Here is a 13739-nt window from a genome sequence, read left to right as displayed (position 1 = left end):
TGGTTCAAGCCTTCTAGAGGAGCGGTTTGGAGGAGACCCAATTCGAGCGCGTTTTTCTAAACTTGAAGGAGGAGCTCAATTACGAGAATCTCCCTAATTTAATTTAACTCAAGCGTATGCCATTGCCAATCGATTGTGGCCTTGTAACCTGGAGATTAATGAGCCCGGAAGAATTAATTTAAAGATGTCTCTCAAGATAACGTTCTCTTTGCGCTAGACTCTGGCAAGGTCAAGGATAACTAGTTTGATCTGGTCACATCGAATTTAACGTTGCGTGCTCTACAAGAATATATTTATAACTTGTAGCATATAAACGGGACAAATATATGAACTGTAATGATCGTAAGAACTTAGGAGCTTAAGTATCACGTTAGAATAGCTTCAACGGCAGATTCACTTTCCTGGCACGGAGGGGGTAATTCGTCTGGAGGTAATTCTTCTCGAAGGTTGAGGCTGTCCGTGGAATTCCTCTCGATTGGTCGGGGTTTGCAACTGAATTCCTCGCTTTGAATGCTATTGATGGCCGTTGCTAATTGGTCCTCAGGAGAGAGTGACCTCAATTTTCCCTCCAACTCATTCAAACACTCCGGATTGGTTTGAGCCCCCACGGCATTTTCTCCTACCACAGGTTCCATCACCTCATCAACCCCTAAGGATTGGTTCGTGATGGGCTCCTCTACAGGATTCTGACCTTGAGCAATTCCTTCTGCCTCTATGTCCTTGGTTGGTTCATGATCGTCATCTAACGTGGTCGTGCTTCCGTCAGTACTGGCACGTATATTACCACTATGATCACTCCCACTTGATGTGTCCTCACTTTGTGACTCTGTTGAGCTCCCCGAATTGTCTTCATCTTGCGATTCATCCGCGGTAGAATGATCGTCTGTGTCTTGACTAATCGCACGAGCTTTGGGTTCCAATGGATTTTTAAACTCACTGCCGTTTTTCTCAGAACCCTCAGCTCGATCGAGTGGATCGGCGTCTTCATTCTGACTCGATTGCCCGTCGAGGCATTTTTCGTCGCCTGTTTCTAGCTCTTCTTGATCATCCTGATAGTCCTGATCCTCTTCATCATTGGTTAGGAATTCTTTTCCGTTGCCATTGTCTTGTCCAAATTCGTCTTGGATATTGTGTGGATCGGTTTCGTAGTGCTCTTGAGGGTCTGCCTCTTCGTCCCCGTTCTCACCACCGTTATCCTCTTCGTTTTCTTGTCCGTTGTCTGGGTGATCGCTGTAAGTTTTTTCGCCGCCGTCAAATTCGTCCTCGTCCTCTTGAGATTCACTTCCTTTGGACCGATGTTCCCCTTGATTCTCCTCGTTATTTTGTGAGACTAGTGCATGCTGTGAATCTTCCTCAGACATCATGTTCATGGATTCGGAATGGTCTCGAAGCGCAAAATTTGAAGAAACCCCATTTGATTCGTCATCCGTGTTGTCAAATTGATCAATACTATGGGCTTCACCGATCTGGAAGAAATTCAAGGGATCGGTACCATTGGTGCTGGCCTGCTCGTTTTCTGCACTCTTCTCGTATCCGTATCCGTGTTCTTTTTCTTCTTCTTTATTCTCGTTCGTCTCGCTCTTGATGACTCCGTTACCCAGTTTCACACTTTCCTCTTTGGGTGACCTTTTACACCTTTGATCAACAGTCTCATGCTCTTCACGATCTAAAGGTTCGTCCTTGACGTTGATCAGTGAGCTCAATTTGGACGACGAGCTACTTGCCTCAAGATCATCAGTGTTCAAGTCGGGTAGTATCGATTCTTCAGAGTGGTTGGGCTGCTCTATGGATTGTGACTGTTTCTGTTGCTGATGATGTGATTGACGAGATTTCCGAATCTCGACCAAACGATTGAGCTTGGCCAGACCCTGGACGATGCTGACTTTAAACTTATTAAACGCACAGATGGAACTACAGCACTTGTTGCACACCACATTGGGAAGCTTCACGGCACGATCTTGGTCCGGGATGATGGTGAGGCCCAAGCAGTCCTCGATCATTTTGAGCATGACCGGTTTGTCACTTAACGTGAAGACCAGTTCTGCCCGAGATAGAAAAACTCCGCACAATCGGCAGAGGGTATCATGGGCGCTCAAGTTTCGATTATTGATGGGCAATCCAAACTCGGTAGGACTAGCTTGGTGGGGATAAAAGCCTTTCCGGAACTGTTTGGCGGGTGGAGCCTGAAGCGACCCTCGCATGGGCCGTTTCAAGCCCCCAGGGGCGCCACGACTGGCCGAAGGAAGGCGCCCGGGAACGGGATAAATGGGCGAAGCACTAGGGAGAACAGGAGGCACAGGTCTTCTATTTTGAACAAATTTAGCGCCCCGGGCGAGAGGTCGACCACCTCGTATCGACAGCTCCGGTGCACGTTGAAGCAAGGGCAGTTTAGGGGTGGTGGAACTTCTGGTGCCTTTGGTCACGGATAACTGATGGTTGGCCCGGAGTTGTTCCAAAGACTTCATACTGGGACTGGATTCAGCCACCACGGTGACTTCGGGCTCCACCCGTGAAATGGATATACTACTGGGTAACTTCAAGGCCGGATTAGCAGGTGCGGGTGAAAGCGGCTTGGGCGACATCGACGTGATGGAAGCAATCTTCAAGGGAGCCGGGGCTACGGGTTCAGTTTGACCAGGATGTCGCAACCGATTGAGTCGCTTCAGTTGCTCAATATAGTTTACATCAGCCATGGCATTGATCTGAGCCGCTCTTTTGTCGTAATCCCGTCGAACCAACTTGGACAACTTGCGCCAAGCTTGAGCCATGACTTTGGTCATGTCCCTTGGGCTCTGATCTGAACCGGCGTACTCGGCCTTCTTCTCGGACACAAACACCGCGAACCCGTGGGTGCGGCTCTGTCGCGGTGCAATCGACTGGCTTCGAAGTTCAGGCCCATTACTCGAGGCCGTCCGAGCCAGACCGCCCCGTTGAGCTTGTTGGACCTGACACCAGGCTTGGAGACGAGAATCCTGGATCTTCTTGGCCTTGATTCGATAGAGCTTCTTCTTGACCTCGGGCAACTCATGCCAAAGTTCGCCCAAGAGACGATTGCAATCCACAAACGATAAGTTGGGCTGTCTTTGCAGCAATTTGGGCCGTTCATCCTGAGCAAACACGGCAAAGGGTGGCATGGGACCGGGTCGTTTGGTGGCATTGCCTCGTGCCGATGGACCACCCCGCCCTCTTCCCCGCCCCCGGGCATTGGCAGGGAGGGACGGGGAAGCGCGTGCCGTCATGGGCGTCAATAGATCAGTATAATTGGCCGGATTGAAGCCCATGGCGGGCATGGCGGGCATAGCCGATGTGGAGGCAGAGGCGTCCTCATCATCGGAGTCAAGCGTAATGACCTCACTGGCCATGATTAGGCTAGGCCAAGGGGCCGATTGCGATGAACTCGTTGAGCGAAAAACAAGAGCAAGGCTGGAGGTTGGCCGTGATTTTCGAGAAGGGGCGGTGGTGGTGGTGGCAGTAACAACTCCGGTTGATGGATCCGGATCATGAAGCCAGCCCAAGGAAATCCGAGAGAAACGATCCCTAGGGTACTAGTAGGAGCACTAGTAGTAGCATCTCTGTGTCTGTCTTCGTGTTGCTCTATGTGAATGAGTGGAGCCAGTCATCATGGTGACCATGGACTAGTGGACCTAAAACAGTGAACTGCACAAAGCCCACCGTCTGGCTTAGAGCTAAAACGAGCTAGAAAGTGATAAATTTAGCTTTTTAGAGCTAGATTTCGTCACACTGAAAGGAATCAAAGTTTGTGAGAGGAAAGAAGGATCAGGGGCGCTGACCACAGGTCAAGGGGAGTCCGAGAGAGGATTATATATAAAGTACACTGTCATGGGTGAACCTGGTCAATGTTTGATCTTTTCAATTCAAAGATGATGATCCTTGTACAGGATTTAAGTTATCTGGAGAGTCAATATTGGTGAGTATCATTTCTGGATTTCATGGCTAAGAGCATGGACTCAGGGCATTTGGTGGTTTATTTTGACATAAACTAGACCAATAACTTGTGATTGTGAACCAATTGCTTAATATGCGTTCATGAAATTTAAAATCAATGACATGACTCTGATTAAATATAATTTTTCCTATTGTTCCTTTAAGTTTGGCGAAAGCGACTTGTCATAATGGCTTCAGGAACAGCAACAGACGTTTTCAAGTTGGCGTCATCAATTTCTGAAACTATCACTATTGACTGTTTAAAGGGCCAGTTTCTTGAATAGTGGCTTGTTTAAAACTACAGAGTTGATATCATTTTGAATGAATTTTAGCATTTCATTTCATACAATGTGGTCAAAGAATGATAAAGCTAACCTAAGGTTTCACTTATTAAAGCATTAGACCTTTAACATTGATGCATTTAACAATTAATGGACTTTTTTCTTGGATGTATGAACTGATTCAGACATTAGGATCCTCAGAGGGAGCTAGCCTGGGGAAAAAAACCTGCATTTTTTGCCTTCCTTCCTCCCTCTTTGAGTGCCTTATATAACTTGCCTCTTTGGATTTGAACCTTCACTTTCTGTTAATCAAAGCTTAGCTTTTAGATGGCAGGACAATAGCACCATCAGAAAATTGCCATTGAAACCAAATTACTGTGATTTATTTTCCCTTGAAGCCATGTATCGACATTTTTAATATAATATATAAAAAACATGTTCCTGTTGATTTTTTGACACCAAAAAGCCTGTTTGAAAGTATTGAAAAAATTGCTGAAACTAACCTAACAACACTCTTTGTAACATGCATACTGAAATTTATTTATAGTAAGAGGTACTTGAATAAACCGAGTTGGCCAGGTTTTCAATTTGAAGTACAGTAAAATCTTGAAAAAGGAACTTTGGTTGTAGCAACAATCCCTTTACAAGCATTACTTTTCTGGCACTAGAAAGAGCAAATGATGGGTCAGAACCAGTAATTATTTACCCAACTCATTGTTTTTCATGACCAAGGTCTTTTGGGTTGTTAATCTTGAAGTTTTGGATTAACAAATATGAGAATTTTTTTTTTAAATTGCACACTTATAAATTTGTGCCTACTGGGGATTAAAGCATTCACAAACTATCTTAGGGTGGCCAAGTCTCATCTCAAAGCAAAAAATGGAAAATTATTTTGCCAAAATGATTTCCAATACTTTTTGCTAAAAATTAGAGTATCAATATTTTTGTGACGTTTGAAATGAACAAATTGGGAGGTTAACTTTTGACAGGAATGCCATTAATGTAGATCACAAATTAATCCCTCTATTTCCAGTTTTGTCTCCTCTTTTTTAAGTACAACAAAATTACAAGTAACATTTTGCCAAGATTTTTAGTGATGATTGAGTTGTAAATCCTTTCCAGTCACTTGCGAGATCAAAAATAGGTGCAGCAGAATCTGGGCCATTGAAACCATCAATATCTTGTTGGGACGTTATTATCTCTGAATAATGATAATCAGTTAGATTTTGTATATTTTGAATTAATTGGATACTAGTGCTGTAGGAGTCCAGGAAAAGTCGGATTTGTGCAAGTCCTCTGGTTTCCTGACTATTTACTGGACTCAAGTCAAGCAGAAGACTTAAGCCCAACACAGAACTTAGTAGTGGTTTGGATCTGGGACCCATGTAAATTCATGGCGGAATAAAGTTTATTTTTGAAAAAAGAACAGCTTTTTTTGACGAGTCAATACTCAAGTCCTTTCAAAAAGTCCGGCAAATTTCTCCAAAATAACTAAAGTACTCAAGTGCACTCAGACTTGAGTCCTGACTCACCCTTGCACTATTGGATACCGTAACAAAAATACTAAGGATAAATTGTACCATTCCTGACTTGATATTTTTTGATACCTCTTCATAACTTCTCTATAATCAATGATAAATGAAAAAAGGAAAAAGATCCAAAAAGTTTGGAAATAGAAACTGAAATGAGCTGTTTCAACTAGTGTCCTGTAAAAGAGGAGCACGACAAAGTGCAACGCACCATTGCGGTGTAACTTTGAACTTTCAATTCCATTCCAAAACAATGAGTTTAGATTGGTCCCAGATCAAAACCAAACAAAAACCAAAAAAAAACAGTTATTTATGACTTTAGTTACCCTTCAGGCACCCTTAGACGTACTTTCAATGCTTTAAGCACCAGTTCATGAGCCACTTTTTACATTTTCTTTTGAAAAATTGCTAAACATGTATTTGTTGTTGATTTGTTGCCCTTAATGATTCCTGAAGAGTAACTTCAGCCTCATAATTAACCCCTAAGGCAAAAACATTTACTAACATGTGTTGCTTGGTTTGGATCTGGGACCCATGTAAATTCAGTGTTTTGGAACGGAATTGAAGTTTCAAAATTCGACTGCAATGATGCTCTGAACTCACTGCGTGCTCTTCTAATACGCGGGACTAGTTGAATTGAACCTAAAAAAACAAGTATTAGCAGCCCTGAAAATCACTTTCTCTAAGCTCATCAAACTCAATCGAGCGGCTGAAACTTTATGTAGATTTTCCATTTATGAAACTTAAATTGTTGTAAAAATGAATTTCGACTTTTCAAACAAGCAATCGAAACCCTTGAAGTGCCAGGGTACATTGATAATTTCTTATGAATCCTCACTCAGGTTAGATTTTTTAGCTTTCCATTGGATTACGATGTTAAGCTAACCCTGAAAATAAGTAAATACCCTCATATGTGACCATGATCAACCAACACGATCGTTACCTGCTTCCCTTGAATAGGGCAATCTTTACCACCAATGTTTTGGTTCGTTGTAATTTCCAAGCAAATTTCCTTGTACTTTATTTAGATAAAAGCAAATTGTCCATATGACATTGATTCTCAACCAAAAAGTGCACAAAACCAATCAGATAATGTGTATCATTTTGAAGAGCATGACAGGACTGACATGAAGCATCGTAGCTCGCACAAATATACCACATTCCCCTGATTATAATTTTTCGCTCTTTCTCATTGAAATTCCAACACTTTACACTTCATAGTGATCTCCTCACTCTCCATGTTATCAATAGCATCTCTTTTAAGTGTTCAATCTCTGGTCACCATGAGTAATTCCTCCATTCTTTCAACATCTCAAACATGCTTTGGAACTCAACGAATCTGCATTAGACAATCTACATCACCCGATGGAGCTGCTCTAAATAGACCCTCCATCCAGAATGCGGCTGAGTCCTCTCATGCGATTGGCCCTGAGTCCGGCTTTATCGGCCACGAAGCGAGCCAACCGCGGTCGGACGGACGAGGTATTAGTGAAATGCACCTCCGTGGTCTCCGGATACGTCGTGGATCGTATCCGGCCCAAAATTGAGCCCCAACTCGAGTTCATGAGCTGGGATCCCCTGGTTCAGCAGAACGTACTCTATCGGGAATCTGGCAAGGTCATGACGGTGCGAAATCCCAAGCACAAGAACGAATTGATTCAGAACTATCCGTGCTACTACAACTACCCTGTAGCCCGTGAAACCATTCACACACCGTTGTTTTATCCCAATGAGGTGCAGAGGAAACGATGGACCAAGACCTACGAGTTGGAACAGCATTGGTAGACGACCACTATGTTCGGCTTCTTGAGACTTTCGGGTGTATCCCGCGTGTTAGTAGCTCAATCGAGTTTAGTATTATCCTCCAGAGGATCCAGAGGATTGACTGGAGGTTGCCAAAGTGAGTTAACCGTGTCAGTGGGGGAAATGGTGGCGCAATTAGAACGAGAATTTCAGGCACGAGAAGTGGGCGAACCCGATCTATCGGCTTTGTACCTCGTGGGTCAAGCCATGGGGTGTGCCAATCCGGATGGGTTGAGGCAAAGACATTGGAACCAGACCCTCAACGAGACACAATTGGCTTGTGTGCAACGCTTCCGTCAGTGTCGATTAGCTCATATGCCAATTCAATATATCTTGGGTGAGTGGGATTTCCGGGGACTGACCTTGACCGTTCGACCACCCGTGTTTATTCCCCGACCGGAAACGGAACAATTAATCGATTTGGTCACACCATTGGTGCTCTCTGCGGGTGAATCGGACCGAGTTTTGGAGATTGGTTGTGGTAGTGGGGCCATCAGTTTATCTCTGTTGCACGAGATTCAGGGGTTATCTCTGACGGCCGTGGATCAAAGTCGAGCCGCATGTGCTTTAACCATGGAAAATGCCCTGAATCTGGGGATGGACTCGCGATTATCTGTGCGGCGGGGTCAAATCCGACCAGATGGAAGTCTGGAACACTGGGCAGAGAATCAGACTTACCATGTGATTGTGAGTAACCCGCCTTATGTGCTCCGGAAAGATCTCCTGGGTTTGCAGAGAGAAATCACGCTGTAAGTTGATTCATGATGGAATCACTGAATAAAAGATGAAGGTAGTCTATTTCGAATCAATTTTCAAATTTCAGTTATGAAGATCTGAGGGCCCTGGATGGAGGACGTCATGGTTTGGATGTAATCCTACCAATCTTGAAGTTTGCCTCTAACCACTTGGTTCAAGGGGGTCACATTTGCATGGAAGTAGATCCCTGCCATCCCTTGATACTTCCGGAGGAAATGGACAAGTGTCCCGACATCAACCTACGAATCAAAAGCGTTCACCCCGACCTCTACGGCAAGGAGCGATTTATCATTTTCCAGAAATAAAGTCACATCAGCCTTAGATATCGTTTTCGATGATCTCTTCGTTAATCACTAGAATTCTCTCCTTGACGTGATCGGGGTTGTAAAACACGACATTTTGAGGTTGATGATGCATGGCAGACGCATTATCTCCGGCCAATATTCCATCCAACGTAAAGTCCGGCCCTTCAAGTAGCTCGTCTTCATCCAAGACGAATTCCTTGGGCAACGGGTCATCTACGTCCAATTGAATTTTTTCCTCGTCTCCATTCATAAGACTTAAATCCGCCCCTATGTCCGGGCAGTTCTCGTACAAATTCAGGCCCAGGTCCTTGGCCACCTGTTTCTGCTTGGCCTTGACCACGTCGAATTGCTCGATGAAGCTCAGACATTTCCGCTCTTCACACACATTTGTAGTCGCTTGGGCTTGGCAAGACCCGCATTGGCCGCAATTGACGTCACGTTCACACCGCTCGCATATTCCGCAAGGCACCTTCCGCTTTCGCTTAGTGAACACGGATTGATCGTGAAGATTCTCGCAATTGACGCCCACTACGGATTGATTCTTGGAAAAGTTCAAACGAACAATCCTCGGTTTCTCCTTCATATATCGAGACGGCTGACTTTCCGAGCCTCCAAGGGAATGGTCGCCCAAAACATGGATGTGATTTCGCATGGTCCCGCACTTCTCCGACCACAATTCGTGTTCCCGCAATTGCTTCTTAAAGTGGAACACGCGCCGACATTTGGCACAAGTGAAGCGAACTCCCAGACACGTTTTCCCATGGACCTTCAAATCCGAATTGGTTTTGAACCCGAAAGTGCACTTGCCACACGTGAAGGGTAATTCACCAGTGTGTTTCCTCATATGTATTTTCAACCGATAATTATCCACAAACGTTTCTTGGCAAAGTGAGCACGGAACACGTGGTATCACCGATTTGGAAGTGTCGGTGGAATGGAGTTTTCGGATATGTCTTCGAAGATTAGACGCCGTGTAGAAGGATTTGTCACAAAAGCGGCAGATCGAACTCGGTTTGGGCACTGAATGCATTTTAGTACGGTGATATTTCAATTGGGATCCGTTTTCGAAACGGGTCGAACAGTCTTGGCATGAAAAATCCTGTACTTGCGGCGTTTTTGGTGCCTCAGTCTTCAAATTGTCGAGAAAGGTTTCTTGTCTTCGTAAGTACTTGCTCACTAGCGGCTCCTGATTTGAAAGGCCTAAATCGTGATGGTGCTCTCGAACAATGTGGCTTAAAACCATCGTGGGGTGTCGACCTCTAAAACTGCATAAATCACATTTAGGGAGCTTCTCATAAAAATGATTATGCAGGGTGTGGCTGTGACAAGCCTTATAGGATTTAAAGGTCAATAGACACACCCTGCAATAGAACACGTGTTTGGATCGATGATGTAAAGCCAAATCGTCAAAATGTGCATAAACGTGGTCGCACTGGGGGCATTGATTGTGATGTGGGACTTTCTTCAAGAAGCCTCTCTTGTACTCTTTCACTCTCTCGTTGTAACGATGCTGCTCTTTGGCGTCTATATTAGTCCAATTTTCACCCGACAGCTCCAGATTTTCGAACAAGTCTTGACCAGAAGAGGCCTCAAATTGCTGCAAGCGCTCTAGTCGTTTCTGGGATCGTTCCCAAATGTGTCGAATGTCGTCAGTTAAGTCGGCATAAATCAACCGCTCTTCGCGAGCTTTGTAGATGTGCCGCAAGGTCTTATCGAGAATGTCCCATTGGCTCTTGATCCGTGGGATGGATTCGTTAAAATTCAGACCATGAACTACAAAACTTGGGAATTTGTCAAGAAAGAAAGCACGAAAACCTTGAAGAGGGTCCGAATCAGATTCAGGCAGTCCAATGCAGTGCTTGAGGGCTCTCAAGGATCGCTTTTGAAGGATGCCAAGGGCTTGGCAATCATACCGATTCCGTTTCTTGGGATCAAGTGAATGCCAAAGAACCATAGCATTTTCATGGATCATCGGAAAGGTCCAATCCGGGTGCTCTTTCCGCCAAGTTTTTCGTTGAATGGCAAGAAAAACTTTATAGCCGTCTATCCCAGAGTCAAATTGGCTCATTTTGAAAGATCCTGAACTTGGTTGTTTATTAATATCAATCATTATTGTTTCATCACGCGAGTTTTGTTTGGTCGAGCCAAACTTGATGTTCCGTCACATTCAAAATTGGGGGGGAACATGAAACATTTTAGACGTAACCGGTCAATGGTTTACTAAGTAATTCCAAGATACTTAAGATGAAATGTCATCCTCTTGATCAAATTGTGGCCAGATATCTATCCAGGTGAGTTGAGGATCGAGCATCCCATTGGATTTCATATCGCCCGTTTTGAGCCATCGGGCGACGCCATTCTCATCCATAAGGGTTAGGGTGGCCCTACCGGACGATTCCTCAAATTTGGCTTCACGTATGGCCATAGCACGGGCGAGGTCCTCAAATTTGCACGTGAACATGAGGTCCAAATTTGCCCGGGATAGTGAGGGTTGCCTGCTCGTAATCGATACCAAGGCATAGTAGAACGCCAACTTGGAAGCGGTCCGGAGGTAGAATTCGGGCATGGCCAATTTGAGGCGTCGGTAGAGCACTAGAAGAGGAATATCGCGGTTATAACAATCTAGGGACAAAGAGCATCAGGAATAATGTCAACGTACCTATGAGGAAGATGTTGATTCCACGGGTGTCATTAGGGGTGCGAGTGCGGACTTCCCGTTGCAGCAGATTCTGGATCACTTCAAACGTGTGCTTCCTAAGGGCGGGAGCGATCGCTTCGTAAGCCGATGGACTACTGCCAATCGATAGTGTTCCGATGTCATCTTGGTCGAACGTTAACTCGAGGCCGAGGATCTCTCGCAATTTTTGGTCCCAATCGGCCTCCTCCATGCAACGATGAAGAATGTTGGAGGCTGCGTCCGGAAAAACGTGGGGTATGTCACATGCCAGAGTAACCACTCGTCCCAACCACTGTTCCATGCCCATGACGATGCCAAAGTATTGTTTGATCTTGCTAAACGTGGAAGAGAACTTGCCCTCAATGGCCAAACTCAGGAAGGAACAGATCGCTTCCGGAGCGCTCTCAAGCTTAACGGCGCCTTGGGTGGAGGAGGGTTGGGGTGGGCTAGGGATCTCTACTTTGGGGAGCAATATATTGGGGAGTTTGGTGTAATGCACCTCTACACGTCTCAACCGAAACATGGTCCAAGTATTCTTTTTTTTACGGAATAAGGTCGTCAAGATCCCGTAAGTCCTCTCCAGATACAAGTCCACAGCTTTCGAATCGGTTCCAATTCGAGCAATGACGCCTAAGATATCAATGACCGACTCCTGGACATCAGCGAAGACGAGATACTTGTCCAGCCTATCAAAGTCTCTAGGGGTTACCATCTCGATATTGTTTTGATAGCAAAGTCCACACCCATCATCCCGAGGAGGTTCAATGAAGGAGTCCGTGAGCACACGTCCCATCAGTAGAGAGGGTACGATATCCAAGATGGCGTATTTAATCATGACTGCCCGTATCATGTGTCTGACGGTAGCAATGTCGAAGAAGGTCAATGGCTCGGTGACCATGATTTCTGAGCGGATGTAATTCAGAATGTTCTGATGGACAGGAACGTCCATGGCCGTGAGCTTGAAAAAGAGTAAGAAGCTAGGGTGTAACCGGGCCAAATAGGATTTGACAATGTCGATCTGTTTCAATGCTGGCTGACCATCACTCGAACACATCAGTACATCTTTGATGTAGATCAACTTGAGAATGATGGCTCCGATAATGATTTGGTTGTAGACGTCTTCTTCCGTGCTCTCCGGTCGAATTAAGGCTCGACGAATATGTGAATTTCTGAACATATCCTCGTCCATACCTAAATGATAGAGCTCGATCAAGGTGTCAAATTTGGTCATATCTTTGACGGTCTCTGGCAGGAAAGGCTCGTTTTTTAAGGCCTTCAAGGTGAACAAGAAGAGGAAATTGTGGGCCATTTGGGGCTTCCCTTGTAGCATGAGGGTTAAGGGCATAATATAAGCCAATGGGATAAAGTGTCGATTGAAATTGTGCAATCCCAAGAGCGGCACACAAGCCACATAGACACGTGCCATGCACGCTGTGTTGTCGTGTAGGAGACCAATCTTGACCCCGAGCATGACAATCCAAGCAATGTTGGGTTCATAGTGGTTGTGCAAGGTTCCCATTTGGATCATTTTGGTCCCATTTTGATAGTGGCAAATCAGATTGCTCATGACATTGCAAGTAGATCCATAATTATGCTCCCTTCGTAGGGCACTCCGACAGGCCGCTGAGCAGAATACCAAGAAAGAGCATGGGCAAAATGTTTCCAAGGACTGGGTTTCAGTTTTACACGAAGGACAAACGTAACAGTCCACAGGAAATGTGGTGGCTAAAGCTTGCGTAGGTAATCTCGATTCCAAGACTTGGTTCAAGGTGATTAATTTAGGAATGGCCAATAGTGACGAGCCCCAGAGCATGCCCGCATTTTGAGAGCATGTCTTTCCCTCGACCACATGGGCCATCCTGGTGCAATTAGTGGCGAGCTTGGTGACTGTCCGTGTTTGGGTAGGGGCCCTCACTTTGGTTCGACGCCCCATTTTTTTTGAGTTTTAAACACCACCTATTCGTTTACACATTTAAGGTTAAAGGGACACTAAGTTTATCCCATTGAGCGTCTTCAATCTGAAATATGAAGCTTAAGATTCATTGCGTTCGCAAATTAGCCTTTGTCGGCATTTGCTGAACAATGTTCGAACGCATTTTATCGTACTTGTTAATGAGTGCAATATGATAAAGGCTCGTAGAGTTTTTTGTAAATACCACCGGCTAAAGATTCCTAATGAATATTTGTTCATCGAACAGTTTTAGTACAATTTGAAAATATTCAGTTCGGTAATGACTTCACGACCGATTTTGAATGCAGCTCACTCAGCCTTCTGAAAGAAAGTTTTTACATATGTTAGACCTAGAGGGCTCCAGTTAGACAGGAGAGTTAAAGAATGTACGTAAACTTGTTCGCTTTTCATGTCATATATGCAGGAAGCACATGTTTTACCTCTTTTGTCACATGCTTAGATGGATCTAGGACTGAAGGTTAACTCAAGCCC

The 13739-nt window shown here is 44.9% G+C and overlaps 5 protein-coding genes across 5 annotated transcripts; 2 read left to right on the top strand and 3 right to left on the bottom strand.

Moving 5' to 3' along the window:
- Positions 1 to 270: 270 nt before the first annotated feature.
- LOC131888390 (uncharacterized) lies at positions 271 to 3595 on the bottom strand. Its single transcript, XM_059237233.1, has one exon. The coding sequence runs from the start codon at positions 3360 to 3362 to the stop codon at positions 366 to 368; it is 2997 nt and encodes a 998-aa protein (XP_059093216.1). The 5' UTR covers positions 3363 to 3595; the 3' UTR covers positions 271 to 365.
- A 3426-nt stretch (positions 3596 to 7021) lies between these two features.
- On the top strand, positions 7022 to 7540 carry LOC131887970 (uncharacterized). The gene has a single exon (XM_059236723.1). It carries the CDS (start codon positions 7154 to 7156, stop codon positions 7538 to 7540), a length of 387 nt encoding a protein of 128 aa, XP_059092706.1. The 5' UTR covers positions 7022 to 7153.
- Positions 7541 to 7549: 9 nt separating this feature from the next.
- On the top strand, positions 7550 to 8635 carry LOC131887969 (MTRF1L release factor glutamine methyltransferase-like). The gene is made up of 2 exons (XM_059236720.1): positions 7550 to 8307; positions 8382 to 8635. Exons 1-2 carry the CDS (start codon positions 7550 to 7552, stop codon positions 8617 to 8619), a joined length of 996 nt encoding a protein of 331 aa, XP_059092703.1. The 3' UTR covers positions 8620 to 8635.
- Positions 8633 to 10573, bottom strand: LOC131889381 (zinc finger protein 1 homolog). The gene has a single exon (XM_059238469.1). It carries the CDS (start codon positions 10571 to 10573, stop codon positions 8633 to 8635), a length of 1941 nt encoding a protein of 646 aa, XP_059094452.1.
- Positions 10574 to 10696: 123 nt separating this feature from the next.
- LOC131887968 (uncharacterized) lies at positions 10697 to 13402 on the bottom strand. The gene is made up of 2 exons (XM_059236719.1): positions 11279 to 13402; positions 10697 to 11211 (listed from the first exon to the last, which is right to left on the bottom strand). The coding sequence occupies exons 1-2, from the start codon at positions 13227 to 13229 to the stop codon at positions 10859 to 10861; spliced, it is 2304 nt and encodes a 767-aa protein (XP_059092702.1). The 5' UTR covers positions 13230 to 13402; the 3' UTR covers positions 10697 to 10858.
- Between the last annotated feature and the right edge of the window lie 337 nt (positions 13403 to 13739).

Source organism: Tigriopus californicus, chromosome 10 (assembly GCF_007210705.1).
Source record: "Tigriopus californicus strain San Diego chromosome 10, Tcal_SD_v2.1, whole genome shotgun sequence".
In the NCBI taxonomy this organism is placed as follows: Eukaryota; Metazoa; Arthropoda; class Copepoda; order Harpacticoida; family Harpacticidae; genus Tigriopus; species Tigriopus californicus.
Note: the sequence above shows the minus strand (reverse complement) of the source record. Positions and strands in the feature narration are given on the sequence as shown.